General features: G+C 38.4%; 2 protein-coding genes across 2 annotated transcripts; both read left to right on the top strand.

Annotated features, from left to right (window-relative positions):
- Window positions 1-4,267: 4,267 nt before the first annotated feature.
- LOC125361412 (short coiled-coil protein-like) lies at window positions 4,268-26,455 on the top strand. Its single transcript, XM_048359886.1, has 3 exons — window positions 4,268-4,272; window positions 13,660-13,669; window positions 26,157-26,455. Exon 3 carries the CDS (start codon window positions 26,207-26,209, stop codon window positions 26,453-26,455), a length of 249 nt encoding a protein of 82 aa, XP_048215843.1. The 5' UTR covers window positions 4,268-4,272; window positions 13,660-13,669; window positions 26,157-26,206.
- Window positions 21,740-22,675, top strand: LOC125361411 (olfactory receptor 4C45-like). The gene has a single exon (XM_048359885.1). The coding sequence runs from the start codon at window positions 21,752-21,754 to the stop codon at window positions 22,673-22,675; it is 924 nt and encodes a 307-aa protein (XP_048215842.1). The 5' UTR covers window positions 21,740-21,751.
- Window positions 26,456-27,152: the final 697 nt, after the last annotated feature.

Genomic DNA, 27,152 nt, shown 5'->3' with positions numbered 1-27,152 from the left:
GGAGGAAAAGCCTTCAAGTATGAGCAGTTAGCTGTAAGCTGTATTCAGGGATTACCGGTGTTATCATTTTCAGAATTGTATGTCTATAGTATATATTCTTGTTGATATGATACTTTTCACACTAAAAATGGATAAAAAGAATACTTATTTAAATTTACATTTATAATGCCTATTCTATACACAAGACTCATGCTGAATGACAGCCAAGACACTTTAATCCCAGCTAACCTGTATTTCTTTTTTTTAATTGGGAAAAAGCACTATGTCATGGAGGAAAAGCCTTCAAGTATGAGCAGTTAGCTGTAAGCTGTATTCAGGGATTACCGGTGTTATCATTTTCAGAATTGTATGTCTATAGTATATATTCTTGTTGATATGATACTTTTCACACTAAAAATGGATAAAAAGAATACTTATTTAAATTTACATTTATAATGCCTATTCTATACACAAGACTCATGCTGAACGACAGCCAAAACACTTTAATCCCAGCTCAACTGCATTTCTAAAACTAGTCACTATTGACTTTTGTTACCAACTGGGAAAAAAATAAAACAACTTAACAGTTACCATTGGGAAGATGTTAGCGAGGCAATTACTGATCCTCTGTGTACATGGCCAATGCATGACCAAATCCTGCACTTGGTGAAAGTGCATTTAAACCTTTCTCTAGAGTCAGTGAAGACAGAATCACACAGAAGAAAGGATCTGACCACAAATGGCATAGCGGAGCTATGAACCAACAAGAGGAGGAAGATCCGTTTGGGACATACTAATAAAGCTTAATTGGTTCTTAGGCAAAGAGCATTTAAAGAAATCATCAGTCAGAACTGAGAGGAATGTTTATGGATCCTTACGCAGCAGAAGTTTGGCCTGATTGAAAAAACCATGTCTAACAAAGTCAATTTTATTCACTTCCTGTATTTAGGTTAGAGCTGAATATTATAGTGGGATGCATGTCCTGCTAAAATTTGTCTTTATTCTAACTGTTTCAACTTTGGAAGAATTTTAAGGTTATTTAAGGCAACGTGTGTCTGGAATAACTTTTGTAGGTACGTATATGACAAATATTTTTATTGTTCTAAGAAAATGTTTTGAATATGATAACATGAAAATATCCATAGAAAACACTTCACCTAACTCAAGTCAAATGCTATTGCAAAAATCTGATATATTTTAACATAGTGGTTAATGTTTATGAACATTAAGCATACTGATTGTACACTGTTTTTGGTAATGCCATGAAGTTTTTGTTTTGTTTTGTTTTTTATGCTTTTCATGATTTCCCAGATTCCATTCCTTATTTAGCTGTATTTGTGAATTAAGTTCACAAAGAATGAGGAGCTATAAAGACCATCCATGAGAGCCAAAAGAGAAACTAAACAACTCAAAGAAGTATTTCCCCAAACTCCCATATATGATCCATACTTGTACTGGCGTTATGAGTTAGGAATCCTAATATCTGTGCCCAAAAATTGTCTTTGGACAATTATGAGCTCTGTTTTGGGGCACAGATTGTAAAAAGAAGAAGAAGGGAAGTGAATGAATCATGTAGCTCCTGCTCTTTGTATTAAGAATATGCCTCTCTATTGAAAATTCACACTAAAATCAGTCCAAAATAGGTATTTAATTTATTCAAGAATCTACCTACATCAAGAAAAAACTAAAATTTATCTTACTCAAATGAGTTAATGCTACAGGGAAAAGATGTGTGATCATAGCTTTCCCAAACATAGTTTTTCACATCCACAGGAATGTCAAAGGACCTAATGTTTAATTTCATTCCTTTTGGAAAATGTGAGTGGACATATTTATGGAAATACTTTAGGGCATATTCCCATAGAGGATCAAATTTCAACACCAAGGAAATTTTGTTTATAAAATACCATGAACATATACTTGGAATCTGTATCACTTATGTATCAACCTCTGAAAGTATGAAAGGAATGAACAAGAAATACAGAGACACGTGGTGCCAGACATAACATGAAGGGCTAATAAAAAGAGTTGAATATACGTGTATTAGAATTAGAAAAGGGAAAAGGAACACCAACATAGACAGACAAAAATAAAAATACAACCGAATGCAACAGAAATATTTACTTAACTTTATAGTGTAAACCAATTTTACAACTCAAAGGGGGAGAGAGAAACAGGGATGGAGAAGCAGGAGGAAAATGAGGGAGAAGGGAACAAGGTGGATAAGAAATGTATTCACTGTATTATGGGTGAAACTCTAACCCCTCTGTATTTCACTTTCACAATCAAATAAATTTTTAAACTAAACACCTGTAACCAGTAACTTTGTTTTTCAAATTTTTCTTATCAAACTGATGCACAGAGAGGTTACACTTTCATATATTAGGAATTGGATACATTTCTTGTACTGTTTGTTACTTTGTCCCTCATACCACCCTCCCCCCCCTTACCCTTTCTCCCCCTGAGGTGTTCAGTTCACTTACACCAAACAGTTTTGCAAGTATTGCTATTGTAGTTGTTTGTCTTTTTTTACCCTGTGTCTCACAATTTTGGTATTCCCTTTCAATTTCCTAGTTCCAACCAGTATACACGGTCTCCAATATACTCAGATAAGATTACAGAGCTAGTGTAGGTACAACCATAGAAAGGTGATACAAGAACATCATCAATAGTAGAAGCTACAGATACACATGGGATGTTGAAAGTAGTTACAACTGTGATATAACAATTGTCTCCATAACATGGAGTTCATTTCACTTAGCATAGTCTTATGTGTTCATAAGGGTATAGCAATCGGGCCTTGTGATGCTCTACTATGAGTTGCCTATCCCTGAACTAATTATTCCCAATAAGGGACACAATAGAGTCCATGTTTCTTTGGGTCTGACTCACTTCACTTAGTATAATTTTTTTCCAAGTCCTTCCATTTCCTTAAGAATGGGGGAATGTCATTCTTTCTGATAGAGGCATAAAATTCCATTGTGTATGTGTACCACATTTTCCTGATCCATTCGTCTACTGAGGGGCATCTGGGTTGGTTCCAGATTTTCGCTATGACAAATTATGCTGCGATGAACATTGTTGTGCTGGTGGCATTACTGTGATTTTGTTTGTGGTCTTTTGGATAGATACCCAAAAAGTGGGGAGGCTGGGTCATAGGGGAGTTCTATACTTAGCCTTCTGAGGAATCTCCATACTGCTTGCCAGAGTGGCTGAACCAGTTTACATGCCCACCAACAATGAAGTAGGGTTCCCTTTTGGCCACATCCCCTGCAACAATTGTTATTGTTCATTTTCTTGATTTATGACATTCTTACTGGGGTGAGATGGAATCTCAATGTTGTTTTGATTTGCATTTCTTTTATGACCAGTGATGTAGAGCACTTTTTCATATGTCTCTTAGCCATTCTCATTTCCTCATCAGACAAGTCTCTTTGTAAGTCTTTAGCCCACTTGATGAGTGGGCTATTGGTTCTTTGCGGTTATATTTTGGAAGAGGGTAATGTTTTAGTTCTGCATATATTTTAGATATGAGGCCTTTGTCCGTTGAATGGCCGGAAAAGATCTTCTCCCACTCTGTGGGCTTTGTGATTATCTTGCGAGCTATGTCCTTTGCCATGCAGAAGCTCTGCAGTTTGATGCAGTCCCATTTGTCCAACCTTTCTTTGATTTGTAGCCTTTCTGGGTCTTTGTTAAGGAAGTTCCATCCTGTGCCAAGGAGCCCAAGTGTTTCTCCTACTCCTTCCTTTAGTGTTTTTAGGGTGTCTGTTTTGATTTCGAGGTCTTTAATCCATTTGGAATTGATTTTGGTGCAGGGTAATATACAGGTTCTAGTTTTAGTTTGTTTCATGTGTTGAGCCAGTTTTGCCAGCACCATTTGTTAAAGAGGCTATCTTTCTTCCACACTATTGTTTTAGCTCCTTTATCAAAGATTAAGTAGGCATAGTTCTGTGAGTTCATTTCTGGGTCTTCAATTCTGTTCCATTGGTCTTCAGGCCTGTTCCGGTGCCAATAACAAGCTGTTTTTTATTGCTACAACATTATAGTACAGCTTGATGTTGGGTATTGTAATTCCTCCAGCACTGTTCTTTCTGCTTAGGATTGTTTTTGCTATTCTAGGTCTTTTATTGTTCCATATGAATTTCTGGATTGCTTCCTCTATTTCATTAAAAAGTGGTGTTGGGATATTAATGGGTATTGCATTGAATTTGTAGATAGCCTTTGGCAATATTGCCATTTTGATTATATTAATCCTCCCAATCCAGGAGCATGGGAGGTTTTTCCATTTCCTTAGTTCTGACTTAATTTTGTTTTTCAAGCTTTTAAAGTTCTCCTCAAAGAGGTCTTTCACTTCTTTGGTTAAGGTTATTCCTAGGTATTTTATGTTTTGGGGGGCTATTGCAAAAGGACTTGCTTTCCTAATTTCAGCCTCGGTCTTCGGGTTGTTAGCATAGAGAAAAGCCGTTGATTTTTGAAGGTTTATTTTCTATCCTTCAACTTTGTCAAAGTTTTGGATCAGCTCTTGTAGCTTGGGGGTAGAGTCTATGGGATTCTTTAGGTATAGGATCATGTCATCCGCGAAGAGAGAAAGTTTAACTTCATCTTCTCCTATTTGGATCCCCTTTATATTTTCTTCTTGCCTAATTGCTCTGGCTAGGAATTCTAGTACTATGTTGAAGAGCAGGGGAGAGAGTGGACATCGTTGCCTTGTTCCTCATTTTAAAAGGAATGGCTTTAGTTTATCCCTATTTAGAGTTATGCTTGCTGTTGGTTTATCATAAACTGCCTTGATTATATTCAGGAATGTTCCCTGGAATCCCAGTTTTTCCAGGGCTTTAAGCATAAATGGGTGCTGGATTTTATCGAACGCTTTTTCCGCATCCAGAGATAAAACCATGTGGTTCTTTAGCTTGCTCCGGTTGATGTGATGGATTACATTAATTGACTTGCTTATATTACACCAAATGTGCATCCCTGGAATAAAACCAGTTTGATCGTGGTGTATGATTTTTTTTTTGATAACCTGTTGAAGTCGATTGGCCAGAATTTTGTTGAGAATTTTTGTGTCTACTTTCATCAGGGAAATCGGTCTGTAGTCCTCTTTCTGTGATGAGTCCCTGCCTGGTTTTGGGATGAGGGTTATACTGGCTTCATAGAATGAGTCTGGTAGTGAACGTTCTCTTTCAATTTCATTGAAGAGTTTGAGAAATATTTGTGTGAGTTCTATCTTGAAGGCCTTGTAGAATTCTGCAGTGAATCCGTCTGGACCTGGGCTTTTCTTGGATGGGAGATCATTTATTGCCGTTTCTATTTCAATACTGCATATGGTCTGTTTAGAAGGTTTAAATCTTCATGTTTGAGTTTGGGGATATGAATTTTTTCTAGGAAATCATCCATTTCTTCCCAGTTCTCAAATTTGTTGGCATAAAGGTTTGCAAAATAGTCCCTTATTATTTTCTCAATTTCGGTTATTTCTGTGGTGATGTTACTTGTTTCATCTCTTATCTTGTTTATTTGAGTGTGCTGCCTTCGTTTTTTGATCAGGTTTGCCAGGGGTCTGTCTATCTTGTTGATTTTTTCAAATAACCAACTCTTTGTTTTGTTGATTCTTTCTATGGTTTTTTTCGTCTCTAATTGATTTAATTCTGATTTGATTTTAATTATTTGCTTCCATCTATTGACGTGGGGTTTGGCTTGTTGTTCTCTCTCAAGGAAATTAAGGTGCTTCTTTAAATTATTGAGTTGCTGTTTCTCCAGTTTGTTGAAGTATGCACTCAGAGAAATAAATTTTCCTCTGAGTACTGCCTTTGCTGTGTCCCAAAGGAGCTGGTACTTTGTGTCCTTAACTTGGTTGAATTCCATAAACAATTGAATTTCCGTTTTAATTTCTTCAATGACCCTCTGATGGTTCAGCAGTGTGTTGTTTAGTCTCCATGAATTGTAGGATTTTCTGTGGAGGCTGATTTAGTTGAGCTCTAATTTTATTCCATTGTGGTCTGAAAGAATGCGGGGAATGGTTTTGATACTTCAGAATTTGTACAGATTTTCTTTGTGCCCTAAGATGTGATCTATTTTGGGGAATGTTCCATGTGCTGCGGAAAAGAATGTGTATTCGGTTGTTGCTGGGTGGAATATTCTGTAGATGTCGGTTAAGTCTAGTTGGTCTATGGAATTATTTAGTTCTGCTTGGTTTCTTTGTTCAGTTTTTGGCGTGTTGATCTGTCCAGAGGTGATAATGGGGTGTTAAAGTCCCCAACTATCAATGTGTTTGGGTCTATGAGTGTTTTTAGAGTCAGTAGTGTTTGTTTGATGAAGTTGGCTGCTCCTGCATTTGGTGTGTATATATTTAGAATTCTTATATCTTCCTGTAGGAGAGATCCCTTTACTAGTATGTAGTAACCTTCTTTGTCTCTTCTTACCTTTTTTAATTTGAAGTCAATTTTGTCTGATACTAGGATTGCAACTCCAGCCTGCTTATGGTGGCCATTTGCTTGATAGATTTGATTCCAGCCTTTCACTTTTAGAAGATGTTTACTTTTGCTGGATAGATGTGTCTCTTGGAGGCAGCAGAAAGATGGATCTTGATTTTTGATCCAACTTATGAGCCTATGTCGTTTGATTAGAGAATTTAGTCCATTAATGTTGAGAGTTAGGATTGAGAGATGATCGTTTGTTCCCTTCATTATCACTATCTTGTTTAAAGCTGTGTCTTCCCATTTCTTGATCTGATGTTAACTATTTAGGGTTCATTTCTCTGTCTGTATTGGGATCTTGATTATTTTCCCTGTATAGTAGATCTTTGAAGATTTTCTGTAAAGCTGGTCTGGTGGTGATATATTGTTTCAGTTTTTCCTTACTTTGGAAGACTTTTATTTGACCTTCGGCTATGAATGAGAGTTTAGCTGGGTACAGAATTCTTGGTTGATAGTTATTTTTATTTAGTGTTTGGTATACTTCATTCCAGGCTCTCCTTGCTTTCATGGTCTCTGCTGAGAAGTCTGGGGTAATTCTGATTGCTTTTGCTTTATATGTGATTGTTTTCTTCTCCCTAACAGCTTTGAGAATTTTTTCCTTGCACTCTACTGAACCTGTTTTGATCACTATATGTCGGTGGGATGTCCTATTCTGGTCTGGTCAGATTGGGGTTCTAAATGCTTCTTGTATCTGTATAGGACTTTCCTTCTGGATATTTGGGAAGTTCTCAGCTAATATTTTGTTAAATAGGTTGCCTATCCCATTAACCTCTTTCTCCAAGTTTTCCTCAATACCTATTATCCTTAAATTGGGCTTCCTGATGGTGTCTTGAATCTCCTGTAGCGATCTGTTTTGTTGATTGGACTGGATTTGTATTGATTGTTGATCTTTCTCCATAGAATCTAAGGAATCCTCAGCTCCTGAAATTCGCTCCTCTGCTTCAGTTAGTCGGGACTGTAAGCTAGCTACTTGATTTCGAATCTCTTTTCCTTCTGACTGGTCTTTCCTGATGATTTCCATGTCATTTCTTAGGTCTTTATGGACTTCTTTACTTCTTTAACTTCATTACTTTGGTTTTGAGTCTTGTCTCTTAAATCTTTAAGCTGGTTAGCTATCTTTTCATTTGACTCTTGAAGATCATTTATCTTTCTATTTGTGGATGCCATGAAATTCTCCATTAATTGTTGCTTTGCCTCCTCACACTCTAGAATAATTGACTGAAGAGATTCAAACTTTTCATTTATCATGTTTATCAGTAGACTTTGTAGAGCATTTTGAGGGTTCTCTTCTATGTCTTTGATTGACTGCTCTGCTTCCTGCTTGTTTTGAGTGGGGGATAAGATTTCATTGTTTGCCATCTTTCTTGTGTTCCTTCTGCCTATTTGGACTGGGAATGCCAATCTACAAGCACCTATGAGCACCGTTTAAGACCCAAAGCAGCCCTTACCAAGCACTGTTGTTGAAATTTTACAAGTTCACAGTTATATACAGATACCCTGTATACCTGTCTATAAAATTAGATTTGGTGTTACTTAAGAATACAATTTCAATATAGCAACCGATCCTGGGCCCTGTAATCAGTAGTTACTTATTTACTGTTACAACCCTAAAAGCAGTTCTTGTTTTTATATTAAGTTCTTTTAGGATTGGCTTTCTCTGTGAACCCCTTTGATTCACTCAGATTAAGCTGGGATACCCTCTATCCAATAACCAGGAGTCAATGGAAACTGGAGATCCAGGCACTAAGGCAGGAGGGTAAGTTGGAGGTAGTAAAGAGAATAGAGTAAAATGTATTGGGCAGGGGGGTGGTGGTTTTGGTTTAGTTTCAGTGACGTGGAAATGTGGAGAAGAGTAGAATCAGTAGAAAGAACAAGGTTAAAATGATTGACAATGGAGAGTTAGCAGGAAAGAGTGGAGGTGTTATTCATAGGAAAGTAATTTTTAGAGAAAGAGAATGCAAAGAGAGTAATAAAGTAAAGATAGTGGAAGACAGATGCACAAAACAGAGAAAAATCACTTAAAAAAGAAAATAAATAAAAAGGAAAAAAAAAACAGAAAAGGAACAACCCAAACAAACAGCAAAAAAAAAAAAACTTGATAAAACAAACAGGTAAAAATGGAAAACAAAACAAACAATAAAACCTACGAAGTTTCAGAAGTGAAAAAAAAATGGAGTCCTCCTTGTTTGGGTGGTCTTTCCCCAGTCTCTGGTTTCCTCGCGATGGCCTGCTCTCTATTTTGCTGCTTGGCTGCTTGCTTGATTTCAGTTTGCAGGGGGTGGTTCCATTCTGATCCTTCACCTCTGTTGGTGCAATCCTGGGTCTCTGTGGTTTGCACAGCTTGCTGGCAGTCCTTGGCGTCCTCTGTAGATGGGGACTTGAGGAGTCTCAGGAACCGTAGCTCCTCTGTCTACTGTGGGGCCGCTGCCTTTAACGCCTGGCTATGAATAGGCTGTGGACTCAGCAGAGTGGGGCACCTTTGGCCTGTTTTATCCAACTGAGAGTTGCTTGCCTGGGGGAGGCTACACGCTCCTGGGCGGGGTGGCCTCCTTGGTGGAGGTGGCTATGGAGTGCAGCTCAGTTTCGGGCTGGGAATTGGGCTTCCTCTGTGGCAGGACTGTTTAACTTTCTCAGGAACTGATTGTTCCCCTGTCTGGTGTTTCCATGCCACCGGGAGCTGCTCTCTGCATTCGCCGTGAATTTAGAAATTCCAGCAGGCAGGACGGGGCACCTCTGGCTGAGCCGTGGCCCAGGACACGCCTCCCGCCTGGGCAGGGGGCATTCTCCTGGGTGGAGGTGACTCACAGGTCGGTCCCTCTTGCCCTTTTCAAAGATGGCTACTTTGACCTCACTTTCCCCAGGCCGCTTTAGTTCCAATCTGGTCTGACTCAATGCCAGTGGCAAAGATGTTGCTTTGCTCTGGTGGTGGGGGAAGGGCTGCCTTCCAGAAGCTGCTCTGTGGGCGAGAGTGGGAATGTCTTTCGTGGGGTACTCACGCTTTCTCTGCGATTTCAGGTCGTCCGTGCTCAGCCACCGTCTGGAGTATTTCTCCATGGTCTACGCTGTGTGCTTTAGCTGCATGGCTTGCGGGTTGCTGTGCTGGGCGCTGTGCCAGCACTGGCACTGGCATGGCAGTAGGACGCTGCCTGGAGCTCAAATCTGTGTTTTCAGATGAGCAAAGTTGATTTTTCCTTCCTGGCCAGAATCCCTGTACTGTTAGAACTTACTCTAGCTGTATTTCTAGGCATAAAAGTTTCTATGGGGTGATAAAACTACAGTGTTGGAGGGAGCGCAGATAGTGCTCTGCAGCTCCTCCGCTGTCTTCCTCCTGTCTCACTAGTAACTTTTAATAACAAGATTTTCTTGGCTTCAGAAAGGAAGAAACTCCAACTGTTGCTTCATTTGCACAAGTGTGTGCATTCATGTGAGAGAAAGGAAGCATAAATCATAGAAAAAAGCCATTTTAAATTTAACAAAACTGAATGTTCAATTTTAGATACATAACAGACTACATGAGAGAATTCTGTCCCTATGCCATAAAGGTTATTATAGCTTCAAACTATATGATATTTATGATAGTGGATGCCACTCCACAAGATATAATTACACCATTTTGAGTTAGTTAAAAGAAAGAAAGTTAGTTTCGTACTAAAGTCCCAGAAATGCAACAAATCAAAGGAAGGTTGGACAAATGGGACTGCTTCAAACTGCAGAGCTTCTGCAGGGGAAAAGACATAGCTTGCAAGATGAACAGAAAGCCACATATTGGTAGAAGATCTTTCCCAGCCATACAATGGACAAGGCTTCGTATCTAAAATATACACAGGACTTAAAAAATTAAATTCCTCCTAAACAAATCCTCAAAGAACCAATGGCTCCCTCATGAAATGGGCTAAAGACTTCAAAAGAGACCTCTCTGAAGAGGAAATGAGAAAGCCAAAAGACACATGCAGAAGTGCTCTACATCATCTATATAAAAAATCTATATAAGAAATCTATATAAGAAATGCAAATCAAAACATCATTGAGATCCCACCTCACCCCAGTAAGAATTTCCATTATCAGGAAAACTAACAATAACAAATGCTGGAGGGGATGTGGACAAAAGGGAACCCTACTACATTGTTGGTGGGAATGTAAACTTGTTCAACCACTCTGGAAAGTGGTATGGAGGTTCCTCAGAAGACTAAACATAGAAGTCCCCTATGATCCAGCATCTCCACTTTTGGGCATCTACCCAAAAGTTTACAAGCAAGATTACACTAAAGCCACCAGTTCATTGCAGTACAATTTGCCATCGCTAAATTATGGGACCATCCCAGATGCACCTGAGTAGATGAGTCGATCAGGAAAATGTGCTACATAAATACAACGGAATTCTAGGCCTCTATCAGAACGAATGATAATCGCCCATTGGTAAGGAAATGAAAGGAATTGGAAAACATTATACTAAGTGAAGTGAGCCAGGCCCAAAGAAACAAGGAATCTATGGTTTCCCTCATAGAGAATACCTAGTACATGTTTATGCTAGTCATAGCAGAAAATCCCAATAGCCACTAACTATGCCCTTATGAACATATAAGATGATGCTAAGTGAAATGAACTCCATGTTATGGAAAAAAATGTTATATCATTGTTGTAATTATTTTCAACATGCCATGTGAAACCATACCATTCTTTTCTTCTCTCATGTTCTCTTCTTGTTGTTTTACCTCCGCTATCACTGCATCTGATCTTAGTTACCCTGGATAACTTGTATACGTGTATCAGAACTAGGGACCAGAAAGGGAATACCAAAATCAAGAGACAAAGGACAAAAAGACAAACGATTCCAAAAACAATATTTACAAAAACATTTTGTGTAAATCAACTGTACAACTCATGGGTGGATTGGAAAAGGGGGAGGGAGGAGGCGGTGGAACAATGAGGGAGGAGGTAACAAGTTGAGTAACAAATGTACTCACTCCTTTACATATGAAACTGTAACCTCTCTGTACTACACTTTGACAATAAAGGAAAAATTATAATTTTTTTTAAAGAAATGAAGTTAGGAAGTGAGGCCTGGTACGTAAAACTAATGACACATTGATTTACTAACTAATTCAGAAAACAATTCCATGAGTTTAGAATGGAAGTCACGAAGGACCTTCAGGAAGTCAAGAAAGAAATGGAAGCAAAAAATGGATACAGTACACTCCTCCGTTAAAGAAGACCTTAACATCCTGAGAATCAAAATGCATTAAAAAAAAAAAAAAGATTTAAAATACAACTCTTTAACGGAAGAAATTTCCACAATCAGAGCTGATCTGGCAACCATAAATAGCTCGCTGACATCCATAAACTCCACACTTGGAGCCACATCACAAAGAATTGATCATATTGAATCCTGAATCTCTCTTTTGGACGATGATGCAGCCGATAAGGACCAGAAAATTACCACACTCCAAGAAATGGTAAAACTCCAGGGCAGACTAATCCAGTAGCTAGTGGACAAAGACAAGAGCTATAATCTCCACATAATTGGAATAGATGAAGGAGCCGAATACCAGAGCAGAGGGCTACAACATATTTTCAATAGAGTAATTGCAGAAAATTCCCCAATCTCACAAGGGACCTCACCCAACTAACCGAAGTCTATAGGACGCCTGGCAGACCAGACCCTAGAAAATACTCGCCCAGGCACATAATAATCAAGATTTCAGATCTCAAGAATAAAGAGCAAATTTTGAATGCAGCCAAAACGAAGAAAGAGTTATATTGCAATGGAAAAAGGATCAGGATCTCAGCTGACATCTCCACACAAACCAGGCAAAGATTCAACAAAAAAAGAGAACTACAGACCAGTATCACTAATGAACACAGACGCAAAGTTCTTCAATAAAATATTAGCTAACAGGATCCAGAAACTGATCAAGAAAATTATACATCATGATCAAGTAGGCTTCATCCCACAGACAAAAGGATGGTTCAACATCCGTAAATCAATCAATGTAATTCACCACATAAACAGAACTAAAATCAAGAATCACATTGTTATCTCAGTCAATGCCCAAAAGGCCTTTGACAAAATATAACATCCATACTTATTAAAAGCTCTGGAGAGAACAGGAATAGATGGAACATTCCTTAAAACAATAAAAGCCATATAAAACAGACCAACTGCTATTATCGTATTAAATGGGGAGAAACTAAAATCATTCCCCCTAAACTCAGAAACAAGACAAGGAAGCCCACTCTCCCTACTTCTTTTCAACATAGTGCTGGAATCCCTAGCCATAGCAATAAGGCAAGAGGAGGACATCAAAGGGATACACATCAGCAAAGAAGAAATCAAGCTATCCCTATTCGCAGATGACATGATCTTATATCTGAAGGACCCAAAAAACTCAGTCCCCAAACTCCTACACCGAATAAACCATTTTGGAAAAGTAGCAGGATACAAAATCAATCCACAAAAGTCAGAAACTTTTCTGTACACCAGCAATGTACAAACAGAAAAGGAAATTATGGAAACAATACCATTTACAGTAGCTAAAAATAAAATAAATTACCTAGGGATCAACCTAACTAAAGACGTGAAGAACCTATTTAATGAGAACTATAAAAAATTAAAAGGGGAAATCAAACAAGACACCATGAGATGGAAAGACCTTCCATGCTCATGGGTAGGCAGAATCAATATAGTGAAAATGGCCATATTGCCCAAATTGTTATGCAAATTCAATGCAGTCCCCATCAAGATCCCAGCTACATTCTTCACTGAAATAGAGAAAGCAACCCATAAATTCATATGGAACAGCAAAAGACCTAGAATAGCCAAAGCAATTCTATGCCAAAAAAGTAGTGCAGGGGGCTGGGGATATGGCCTAGTGGCAAGAGTGCTTGCCTCGTATACATGAGGCCCTGCGTTCAATTCCCCAGCACCACATATACAGAAAATGGCCAGAAGTGGCGCTGTGGCTCAAGTAGCAGAGTGCTAGCCTTGAGCAAAAAGAAGACAGGGACAGTGCTCAGGCCCTGAGTCCAAGCCCCAGGACTGGCCAAAAAAAAAAAAAAAAAAAAGCAGTGCAGGAGGTATCACAATGCCAGACATCAAGCTCTATTATAGAGCCATCATAACAAAAACAGCCTGGTATTAGTATAAAAACAGACCTGAAGACCAATGGAATAGAATTGAAGACCCAGAAATAAAACCGCACTCTTACAGTCAGCTGATAGTCGACAAAGGAGCTAAAGACATACAATGGAAAAAACAGAGCCTCTTCAACTACTGGTGCTGGGAAAACTGGGCAGCCATATCCAGAAAACTCAAAGTAGACCCTAGCCTATCACCATGCACCAAGATCAACTCAAAATGGATCAAGGACCTCAATATCAGACCTGAATCCTTGAAACTACAGAAGGACAGAGTAGGAAAGACGCTAGAACTTATAGGCACAGGAAGGAACTTCCTGAATATAGTCCCAGGGGCACAACAGAAAAATGGGACTCGACAAATGGGACTACTACAAAATAAAAAGTTTCTGCACAGCTAAGGACATAGCCACCAAACTAGAAAGACAGCCAACCATATGGGAAATGATCTTTACCAGCACAGCAACAGACAAAGGCCTAATATCTGCCATCTACAGAGAACTCAAGAAACTAACCCCCTCCAATCCCAGTAAACCAATTAGGAAATAGGCAAAGGAGCTAAAGAGACACTTCACAAGAGAAGAGATAAAAATGGCAAAGAAACATATGAGGAAATGATCAACATCCCTGCTAGTAAAGGAAATGCAAATAAAAACAACCCTGAGATATCACCTCACTCCACTTAGAATGGCCTATACTCAGAACTCAGGCCACAACAAATGCTGGAGAGGGTGAGGGGAAAGAGGAACCCTTCTCCATTGTTGGTGGGAGTGCAAATTAGTACAACCACTTTGGAGAACAGTATGGAGGTTCCTCAAAAAGCTCTACATAGACCTACCCTATGACCCAGCCACACCACTCCTAGGCATCTGTCCTGAACAACAGGTCCCAAGATGTCAAAAATACATCTGCACTTCCATGTTTATTGCTGCACAGTTCACCATAGCCAAAATATGGAAACAACCCAGATGCTCCTCCACAGATGAATGGATCCAAAAAATATCGTACCTATACACAATGGAAGACTACATAGCGATTAGGAATGGTGAAATATTGGTATTTGCAGGGAAATGGTCAGAACTTGAACAAATAATGTTGAGTGAGACAAGCCTAGAACACAGAAAACAAAGGGGCATGATCTCCTTGATATATTACTGTAAAGGTGTGGGGGAGGGGGAGACAGTAGAGACCAGCTCTGTGAAACCAAAAACTTCTTGTCAAATGGTATTCCCCACAGGTTTGGGTCAGCGACCCTACATTATGTAACTAAAACCAAACAACTACTCAACATATAAAGGCTAGACCTCTCAGTGGATCACAACAGCTCAAAAGCTATGTATGTATGCTCATATAAGACAAGGATAAGCAAATTCTATTGTTGACGTTACATTTAAAGTCCTAGGTGAATTTCCTTTGGCGTAGGCCACGTGGCTACTGTATATGTTTTTGGTACACTGTGTAATGTATATATGTCTACTGGATCTAGGGAAGGGAAAGGAAAACATGGTGTAAGATAGCACAAGAAATGTGCACACTGCCCTATTATGTAACTGTACCCCTTTTGCATAACACCTTGTCAAAAAAATTTGTTTAATTAATAAATAAATTTTTAAAAAACTAGAAAAACAAAACAAAACAAAAAACCCAATAAAACAAATAAAAATGGAAATAAAAAAACGAGGTCTCAGAAAAGAAAAATTTCAAAACAAAAAAGTTTAAAAAATGTTTTTTAAAAAATGGAGTCTTTCTTGTTTGGGTTTGCTTTCTCCAGTCTCTGGTTTCCTTGCAATGGTCTGCTGTCTATTTTCCAGCTGCTTCCCTGATTTGACTTGCTTTCAGTTTGCAGGGGGTGGATTTCCTTTGACCTCCCTCCCCTATTAGTGAAATTCTGGGGCTCTGTGGTTCACACAGCTTGCAGGTAGGACTTGGGTGTCCTCTGTAGATGGGGATGTAAACAGTCTTGGGAACCGTCGCTCCTGCTGTCTGCTGTGGGCCCACTGCCTTTAATGCCTGGCTCTGTGGACTCAGCAGGGTGGGGCGCCTCTGGCCTGGTTTACCCGACTGAGAGTCGCTTGCCAGGGGGAGGTTCCTCCCTCCTGGGCGGGGCAGCCACCTGGGCGGAGCTGGCTATGGAATTCAGCTCTGTTTCCGGCTGGGAATGGGGATTCCTCTGCAATGGGATCCTTTATCTGTCTCAGGAACTGTTTGTGCTCCCGTCTGGTTGTTCTGGGCCACCAGTAGCTGCTTGCTGCTTTCGGGTTTTATTTTAGAAATTCCAGTGGGCAGGGCAGGGCACCTCTTGCTGAGTTCACCTGAGTCTGTGAGCTGCGGCCCCGGGAAGGATGAGCCTCCTGCCTTGGCAGGGGCCGTTCTCCTGGGCGGAGCTGGCTGTCACTGGTTGGTCCCTCTTGCGCATTTCAAAGATGGCCCCTTTGTCCTCACTTTCCCCAGGCCCACTTAAGTTCCATTCTGGTCTGACCCTATGCCAGTGTCAAAGATGGCGCTTTGCTCTGTTAGTGGGGAAAGGGCTAGCTTCCAGATGCTGCTCTGTCGGCGTGAGTGAGAATGTCTTTTGTGAGGTACTCATGCTTTCTCTTTGATTTTGGCCCATCCATGCTCAGCCTGTGATCTGTATCTGTCTGCCGCCATCTGGAGGATTTCTTCCTGATCACCACTGTGTACTTTAGGTGCATGGAATGTGGTGTGTTGTGCCAGCACCGGCACTGGCATGGCAGTGGGATGCCACCTGGAGCTCAAATCTGTGTTTTCAGGGCAGCAAAGTCAATTTTTCCTTCCTGGCCAGAATCCTAGTACTATTATAATTCACTTGGGCTGTCTTTCTAGGAGTAAAAGTTTATCTGGAGTGGTAAAACTGGGATGGCTGAGGGAGCTTAGCTAGGGCTATGCTCTTGATCACATTTTTAATGCTGCTTTCTTCCTATATAAACATCCTGTTCTCCCTGAGGAATCAGTTTTAAGTGATGTCACAATGCCCTGTCCAACTCTGATTCTCACATCACTGTGGTGATCTTATTCATTGTAACTTGCTCATACCTACACATAAAGCCTGTGGTCTCTTTCCCCATTGACAAAGCTGTGGCTGTGTTTTTCACCCTTTTAACATCTATGTTGAATCCATTAAACTACACAATCAGGATGAGGAAATGAAAAGGGCTATGAAGAAACTCTGGGGTCAAATAATGAAAGTTGATGATATGTAAGTCTCATAATTTCTGTGTCTAAAAATATACAGATATTTTATAGATATCATTCTTCCTCATCATTAAGTAAATTTAAAATAGTGATTCTTTCTGCTTCAAAATTTATGTGACAGAATACTAACAATTATGTACAGACTACAGCCAGTGAGTTCTGTTGAATCACATAAAGGTAGTAAGCATTTCTAGTTCCTTTATTACATTTTATTTCTGTATCAGCAATCTTTAATCTTCTCCATTTTGTTATTCATGAAATGTAAGAAAAATATTCATGAATTACTGTGTGGTAGTGTATTAGAAAAAAAGAATAAGCCCTGATATTAGAAATGCCCTTGAGGAGGACAAAATAGACCTCTTTAGGATGCAGTTCCTCTACAATTGGGGTAGGCTGGCAAGATGTAGAGCCTCTGAGACTTACCCAGAAGGAACAAAAAAGACACATTCCACAACCTACTGATCTCTGGGCTCTTTTGCATTGAAAAATCTACAGTGTCCTCCTCCTAGCCAAGGAAACAGATAGAAATCACTGCATGTGACACCTTCATATCCAATCTGGAGGACTATAGCATGCCAGCTAAGAGGATTTTGTTTCACAACATTCCCTGGCACTTTACTCTTCCATTCACTAACATTGCCTCTGTTCCCACCTTCCATCCATCAGAATTCTCTGTTTGGTAAAGAATATAAAGGATCCAAGACACCTGTTACGTATGACAGCCCACTGGAAAGAAGTTAGTAGGCCTTCGAAATTCCCCAACCTTGGTAGCTGAAATCCTCCACCTAAATCCCTTCAGTTGTCAAGGATAAAACATTTTCCACATTCTTTGCCTAACCAGAGTATTGGCATTTCTAGTCCTCAAAGCAACTATGCTATTTAAATAAGTCAGGGTTTATGAGAGGAATCCGTTCTCTAATGCTCACTAATGTTTATCACCACAAGATATCCTCAGCATTGACCCGATGAGATTGCAGAAAAACTCAATCGAGAGGTTTTCAAATTTATGTTATTGATGAATGCCAAACTATAGCAAGGATATACGCTTTAACTTTATTCTAACTACATTTCTAAAACTGGTCACTAATAATTTTTGTTCATAGCATCCATGATTATTTCTACCTTGTTCATAATAGCCAAAAAATGGAAACAGCCCAGATGTCATATAACAGATGAGTGGATCAAAACAACATGGTGCCCATATACAGTGGAATGGTACATAGGCACAATAAAGAAAATATTAAGTCACTTTCTGGGAAATAGATGGACCTAGAACAAATCCTGTTAAGGGAGATAAGCCAAGGTCAGAGACACAAAGGACTCTTATTTTATCTCTTTTAGGGAAGTTAGATCTAAATACCCTAGGACTTGATAAATTATACTGAACTCTAAGCATTCACACACAGTGAGACAAAAGGAAGATACTCTTAGGGGGAGAACACAGCAGCAGTGCCTTTGTGCTTCTGATCATACATAATAGTATTGGTTGAATAAAAAAATCCAGAAAATGAAGATAGAGAATTTTTCTTTATGTTTTCATTTCTTTCCATCTTGTTTGTTCATTTATCAGATTTGGGGAAGGCAAGAGGGGCACAAAACGGGAGGGGCAAAGGGAAAACAAATGTAGCAGTGGTACTCACTAGAGTCTACATTGAAAATGTTCTATACAACTTGTGAATGGTGATGGGAGGGAAAAACTGGATGGAAGCAAATGAAAGGGTAACATTGTCCACAAAGAAATGTACCCATAACATCACTTATGTAACTGGAACTCCACTGTTATATCACCTTTATATTAGCAATAAAAAAAACAAAAATAAATGGAAAGAAAATGGTCACTAATGGTTTGCTCATACCAGCTGCGATTAAAATAAATCACACTGACTTTTGTCTCACAAAGTTTCTAGCAAAAGCTAATTACTAATCCTCTGGGTAATTCAGTAGCCAAAGCATGACAAAATCTAAATTCTGTAAGTATATTTAACTATTGCTGTAGAGTCAATACAGAAAGAATCACAAAGAAAGACAGTGGGTAAATTGCAGTGTAGAGCCAAAGACCAGCAAAGGAAAGATTTGTATGGGAGACTGCACTTGAGCTTGGCTGGTCTTAGAAATGAGAATTTAGGTGGTAAGTGAAACACTTTATATGTCCACTTGGCTCATGTGCTTAACAAGGCAAATACATTTTAGCCTGTAAACCAACTTGAACATGTAGCATCTATTATTGATGATGTTCTTGTATCACCTTCCTGTGGTTGTACCTACACTATCTCTGTAATCTTATCTGAGTATATTGGAAACCGTGTATACTGGTATTAGCAGTAGGATATTGAAAGGGAATATCAAAATTGAGAGACACAGGGTAAAAAAAGACAAACAACTACAAAAACAATACTTGCAAAACTGTTTGGTGTAAGTGAACTGAACACCTCAGGGGTGGAAAGCGAAAGTGGGTGGAGGGAGGGGGGGAAGGGACAAGGTAACAAACAGTACAAGAAATGTATCCAATGCCTAACGTATGAAACTGTAACCTCTCTGTACATCAGTTTGATAATAAAAATTTGAAGGAAAAAAAAAAGAAATGAGAATTTAGGTGATAAGTGAAACACTTTATATGTCCACATGGTTCATGTGCTTTACAAGGCAAATACATTTTGACCAAATTGACTGTAAAACCAACCTGATCATGTTGATTTCTTTCATTTCTATATTTGAAAATTGAAATACTAATTGCTCATTTGGACGATTGGGCCTTGGTCCCATTATTTTTCCTTGAAATTGAGCATAATTGAATGGTGGCAGGATAATATTAATTATTGAAAACTTCCTTACACCTTCATTGGAAACCAGGAAAATAAGTAGATACTGAGTTGTAGAAAAATCAAAGTGTCCTAATGGATGTATCATACTTTTTTCTTCAAAAAGAAACTCACAAACAGATATACTAAAAATGGTAACAACACAAGCAAAAGTGTCCATATTGGAAGGATGTGTAGACAGATAATCATTCTGGTGCTCACACCTTTCAACTCATGGAGTCCATCTAGTACAGATTGTTCACAGGAGAAGAAATAAATGGCAGCATTCATTCTGAAAACAGAGGGATCCATAATCAACTATACCCAGGTCAGTAAATACTACATCTACGCCCCAAATTTTAAGATTATTTAGGGAATTTTGTAGGTACATATATGACTTAAATATTTTATTGTGGTAAGAAAACAAATTTGAGTATGATAACATGAAAATATTCATAGAAGATACTTCATCTAATTCAATTCAAACGCTATTGGAAAAATCTAATACATATTAACATGGAGGTTAATATTTATGTACATTAAGCATACTGATTGTACACATTTTTATTAATTCCATGAATGCTTCTTTTTACTTTTTCTGATTTCAAAGCTGTCATTCTGTACTTAGCTTTTGTGAATTAAGTTCACAAAGAATGATGAGCTATAAATACCACCCACTTGAGCCAAAAAAGAAAATAAAAAACTCAGAGAATTATTTCCCAAAACTCCCATATATGCTCCTGACTTGTATTAATGTTATGAGTTAGGAATCCTAACTTCTGTGTCCAGAAATTATCTTTGGACAATTATGAGCTATGTTTTGAGGCAGAGATTTGAAAAAGAAGGACAGTGAATGAATATTGTAGCTCATGTTCTTTGTATAAAGAACATGCCTCACTATTTAAAACCGACTTAAATATAAGTCCAAAATATGTATTTAACTTATTCAAGAGATCTACCTGTATCAAGAAAAAAATAAAGGGCTGGGGATATAGCCTAGTGGCAAGAGTGCCTGCCTCGGATACACGAGGCCCTAGGTTCGATTCCCCAGCACCACATATACAGAAAACGGCCAGAAGCGGCGCTGTGGCTCAAGTGGCAGAGTGCTAGCCTTGAGCGGGAAGAAGCCAGGGACAGTGCTCAGGCCCTGAGCCCAAGGCCCAGGACTGGCAAAAAAAAAAAAAAAGAAAAAAAGAAAAATTCCTCTTACTTAAATGAATTAATGCCACAGGGGAAAATTGTGTTATCTTAGCTCTCCCAAACATAGTTTTTTCATGTCCACAAGAATGTCAAACTACCTAAAGTTTCCTTTGATTCCTTTTGTAAAATTTGAGTAGAGATATTTATGTAAAGAATCTAGGGCATACTCTTATAACAGATCAGAGTTCAACAACAGGAATATTTATTGATAAAATACCATGAACATATACTGGGAATCTGTATTATTTATGTATCAACCTCTGAAAGTATGAAAGTAAAGAGCATAAAATGCAGAACCATGTAGAGCCAGACATAACATGAAGGGCTTTTGAAAGAGTTGTAACAAGTAGCCTTTAATAACAAGAGTTGTTTGACTTCAAAAGGGAAGAAACTCCCAACTGTAGCTTCATTTTCACAAGCATGCGCATTCATTTAAGGAAAAGGAATCATTAATCATAGAAGGAAGCCATTGTAAATTTAACAAAACTGAATGCTCAATTTTACACACAAAATGGACCACATAAGAGAATTCTGTCCATACACTTGTAATTGGCCATAAAGGTTGGTATAACGTCAAAGTATATGATATTAATGATGCTGGCTGCCACTCCATAAGCTACAATTAAGCCTATTTTGAGATTTTTAAAAGAGAGCAAGTTAGGAGTAGAGGCTTACTCCATGAGCCAAATGCTAAATTGATTTACTGTGTTACCTATAAGGTATTTTTAGTATTTAATTGAAGTGAATCAGAATAGATTATCCTCCTTCTGTTCTTTACAAAGATCTATCAAAATGGCACAGGTGAGAAAAAAGCAAAGTTGAACCAATTTCAGAGGGAGAATGAAAACAGATGACTAAGTATTTTTGTACTGACTCCAACGCACATCAAGACGTAGCACTATTGATTACCAGGTGGACCACAGGCAAACAACACATGATATATTAATACAAACAATGAACAATGTGACAGAATTCATCCTGCTGGGCCTCACCCAAGATCCAGAACTCCAGAAGCTCTTGTTTGCTGTGTGTTTAATCACCTATTTGGTCACAATGGCAGGGAACACATTCATCTCAGTCACCATCTTCATCAGTCCAGCCCTGGGGAGCCCCATGTACTTTTTTCTCTCCTACTTGTCCCTTATTGATGCTCTCTACTCTACTTCCATTGCTCCCAAAATGATTGTGGATTTGGCATCTGAGAAGAGTACCATATCTTTCAATGGTTGTATGACACAGCTTTTTGCTGAACACGTGTTTGCTGCAACAGAGATCATCTTGCTCATTGCTATGGCCTTTGACCGCTATGTGGCCATTTGCAAGCCCTTGCACTACACCACCATCATGAGCCGCCCCGTGTGCTCTTTCCTGGTGGGGGCAGCTGGAGTATTGGGGTTTATTCATGGATTGATACAGGTTATGTTCATTGCCATGTTGCCCTTCTGTGGCCCTAATGTCATTGACCACTTTTTATGTGACTTAATACCACTGCTGAAGTTGGCCTGCACCAACACTCACACTTCGGGGCCTCTGATCGCTGCCAACAGTGGGTCACAGTGTTTGCTCACTTTCACTATGCTGCTTGCTTCCTATGTGAACATCCTGTACTCCCTGAGGAATCACAGTTCTGAGGGACGTCGCAAAGCCCTGTCCACCTGTGCCTCTCACATCACTGTGGTAATCTTGTTCTTTGTACCTTGTTCATATCTGTACCTAAGGCCCATGGTCTCCTTCCCCACTGACAAAGCTGTGACTGTGTTTTGCACCCTAGTAACACCTATGTTGAACCCTTTAATCTACACCCTCAGGAATGAAGAAATGAAAAGGGCTATGAAAAAGCTCTGGGGTCAAATAATGGAAACTGCAGTAAAGAAGTAAATCAATAAGCAAATCTCATGATTGTTGTAGAAAATCTGTGTTGTGTTGCCCTTACTTATTCTGTTTCCTGATAAAATTAAGATAGTCATGTTTTTTATGAATCAATATTTAATTCACATAACAAGTATAATTTTTGTAGTATATTAATTATGTGTTTGAAAATGTACAACAAATGATCTTTTCCTTTTCCTTAAATCTCTACCACTTACTCTTTCAGGAATACTTTAAGTCCTCTCTTCTTGTGCTCACGTACTGTGTAATCAATTTCAGTGAACAACACCCACCTATTATTTTATACATATTAGTAGTTTTCATAACACAGAAGACTGTTTTGGTACTGAGTATCCAGTCTTATACACTATGCCGCTTTTTCCTATGCTCTTTGCTGCTTGGACGACTAGTATATTTTCAACTTCCACAAAATTGTTTAGTTATTAACAAATAAGAGTAATAACATATAGTAGTCCTCATTCTATGGAAGGCTTATTTCACATCTGTGATATCTTACTGTTTGATCTGTGATGTTTCTTACTAGTAAAAGAAATTCCCATTGCATAGCATGTGAAATACTGAAAGATAAATTATGGATACCAAAAGAACCTGTCAGTTCATAATCTGAAAATAAGTTTCAAATAAGTGACAGTAGTTCAAAGACTGAGAAATTTGATGGATGTCATCAAGAGGTAAGGGATGATAGCCGCAGGAATGACCAAGACACAGTGCACATAATTTGACATGCTGAATCAAAGTGTCTTTGTACAACTTTTTAAAGATTATTTTTAAGTGTATTGTATGTGATATATTAAACATATTGTATTAGAATTATATTATATCACATATAATACATTACAGCATATGTAATAATCAATTTATGCTGTAATATGATGTATGGTACATGTTATATATTGTTATATTTTATTTTGTACTATCTATGACAATATTTACAATTTATTATATACCAATATAAAATATAGTATACTAAATACTATATTGTATATGGTACAAAAAGAGTTGTTTTCTCAATAGATATTGATTAATATTAACTATTAACTTATTATTATACTAGTCCTATGTTACAACAATACATGATAAGTAATATATATGCCATCCAATTATATGTAGCAATAGAGTAATAATGAGTTATCATCATAGCATGGACATACCTTGGGGCCAGTGTCCTAGTCTCTGGAAACTAAGTGTAAACTCATCACCAACTTTCTACTCTCAGTGCTAAATGTTCACAGATATCTCTGCAGTTTCAAATAGGGATGCAGGAAACAATGACTATGAAATGCCTGAACACAACTTGAGTTAAAAAGTTCTAATGAATGATGGATCCTGTATTCATCCTCGCCTCTGGAGAAAGCAGCTAAAGGATAATATGAGCCAAAAGTTGCTCAGTGTTTATGCTTATGATTTCTGTGAAAAAGTTCAAACACCTGCCCAGTAGAGGAATTAAAGTTCACCTGATACTGACTTTCCTTGAGATCTCATCAAGTCAGATCTCACATAGAAAGCCTTGATGAGAAGTGATGCTGTGTCTCAATGTCCTCTGACTGTCCATTGGGCATACATTTGCAAATGTTGGTGAAACTTAAATTCACCTTTCAAAGACTTAGTTTTGGTTCCTCAGAAAGGAAGAATTTTAAGTGAGCTAACAAAAGAAATCAAGAATGAAGACATTGTTGATGATAGTGATCATAAATATTTATTGAGGACTTCCTGTGAATAAAGTCCAGATCTAATCATTTATTTGCATTTTAGAAACAGTATATGTCTTTTATGAACATTTTTATTTTAAAAATAAAATGGCATATTTAAAGTGCTTTGTATGACTTTCTCCAAATGTGATCATAATTTGAGGATATCCAAGTCAAAGTAATTAATATGTGTATTATATGATACAGTTATACTTTTTCTATGAGTAATTAACATAGAATTAGCTAATAGTATTCACTAATTATTTTAACATTATTATGCAAAAATTAGGCTTAGACAGAATCTCTCTTCAAATATCAGAATAGACAAAGCGACAACAAAGCACTTTCCCCATTCCTATCAAATACAGTGTTTGAGTTCTCAGACAAAGTAATATGAAAGACAAGGAAATAAAGAGGATCCCTACAAAAAAAAAGTCACATTGTCTCTATTTGCAGATGACATGACCCCTTACCTAAAGGACACAACAAAACATACTGTTACATCTGGTCAGCATTTTTAACGAGTTGGAGGGGCACAAAATGAGCATTTAAAAAATGAGTCCTACTTCTATGATAATACATGCTAATAATAAACAAGCGTAGAAAGAAACAGAAAAATAATTTAATTCAGAAGAGTCCAAAAGTAAAATAACTAGATATAAACTTAACTAAAGAAGTGAAAAAATGAACACTACACACCACTGAAGAAAGTGAATAAGAAATTATACGATAAAAAGTCCTTTTATGTTTAAGGACTAACAATATTAATATTGTGAGGTTTATAGACTACCAAATCTCTGTACAGATTTAATGCAATCACAGTCAAAATCTAAGTGACATTCTTCACAGAAAAAGAGGGTTAAAAACAAATGCTAAAAAGAAAGTCCTATGGAAGTAGAAAAGACCCAGATTGACTCAAAACAATCTTGAGGGGAAAAAAGAGGAATGAGAGAGATATCTTAAGAAGTGATAAACAGCATTGTTTCATGTTGGCACAAAAACAGACAGGGAATAAGAAGACTGAGTGCTAAGCACTGGTAATCATCAATATCTACATCTCAACAAGGGTGCAAACACATATGGTACTGGAAAGATTAAACATTCACACGTAGAAGATAAGTCCTCATACACAATCAATTAAAGATACCACAAAGTCCTTAATACATGATCTGAAACCGTGACCTTCTAGAGCAAAATAGGGGAAGCACCTCAAGATACAGGCACAAACATGAACTTCCTTTTTCTTGTTTATTGATCAGTTGAGTTGGTTTGTTGTTGTTGTTTATGAAACCCTGTGTGGAACGCTCTCAATAGAGGGTAGTGAGAGAGCTGCTGTTGTGTATGAAATGCTGAACCAGTGGTTTGGCTCCAGGTTCCACAGGAATATGTGTCCCATGACAGGGGGAGCTCATGGCTCTCTTTTCAGCCATATCCCATTTCCTAGTACAATCGGCTCTTTGCACGAATCCGTGTCACAACGAATGCTGAAAGGAGTGAGGGGAATAAAGGAGAATGACCTCATGTACACAAGGGTTGAGTCTGGCCATGCTAGAAGGGATGGCTATTGAAGACAACAGAGGAGGCTTCAATGCAGCCCTAACATCTCCTTGGAGGTGAGAATTCCAACTTCAAGGCCTCAGTCGTAATCTCAAACATGATCATTTCCCCTCATTGGCTCCCAGGTCACATTCCCAGGTTCACATATTAATAGATGAATGATCCAGGTATGACTTTGGAAGATCAAAAACCAAACTGGGATGCCGCCCCTCCCGGCCCCTCAGACGACCATTCATCAGGGGTTTCTGGTCCCAGGCGCAGTTCGGTGGCCAGGATGATGAACGCGGACATGGACCCAGCTGATGCTGAAAATCAGGTGGAACTGGAGGAAAAAACACGACTTATTAATCAAGTGTTGGAACTCCAACACACACTTGAAGATCTCTCAGCAAGAGTAGATGCAGTTAAGGAAGAAAATCTGAAGCTAAAATCAGAGAACCAAGTTCTTGGACAATATATAGAAAACCTCATGTCTGCTTCTAGTGTTTTCCAAACAACTGACATGAAAAGCAGAAGAAAGTAAGGGATTGAGTTCCCTTCTCATTTATGGACTTGCTGCCTCTCTCTCTCTCTCTTTCTCTCTCTCTCTCTCTCTCTTTCTCATTCTCTCTTTCTCTCTCCCATTCCCTCTCTTCTTCCCTTCCTGCTCCCTCCTCCTCTTCTCCCTTTAAAACTTGGGTAGATTCCAAAAGTTACAGTACCTTTGTTTGTGGCTTCCTTGAATATTTATGAAGATAATGTCAAATCTAGGCAAAATTAACTACTTAACCAAAGCCTTCATGAGTCTGTGTATTATGTTAGTCTAAGAAAATGTGCAGATTTATTGTAGAGACTTTATAATTAGAATTGCATATATTTATGAAACTTGAAAATGAATGTTTTATTGAATTTGCTTTGATATATAGGCTTAGCAGTGTCTTTTATTACACACTTACTTAGTAAGATATACAAGCAAATAACCATGTTGTGAAAATGTGACCAAAATCATGTACTGGATGCACAGCTTTATGTCTGTACCCACCCGCCATTGTGTGCCTCTCCTCCATCTTCATCCCCCTCTACTCCCCTCCTCTTAAGTCAAGATGTGTTCCACATTTGTAAAAGTAGTTGGACTTGTAATCACCTTGACAGTAACATGATCAGTAACTCCTGAAGTTAACCAAACCCTTGCCTAAAGATTCTCAGTTGTGCTTTCTAGTAACAAAAAAAGACTGCCAGTT

This window comes from Perognathus longimembris, chromosome 13, assembly GCF_023159225.1.
Source record: "Perognathus longimembris pacificus isolate PPM17 chromosome 13, ASM2315922v1, whole genome shotgun sequence".
In the NCBI taxonomy this organism is placed as follows: Eukaryota; Metazoa; Chordata; class Mammalia; order Rodentia; family Heteromyidae; genus Perognathus; species Perognathus longimembris.
Note: the sequence above shows the minus strand (reverse complement) of the source record. Positions and strands in the feature narration are given on the sequence as shown.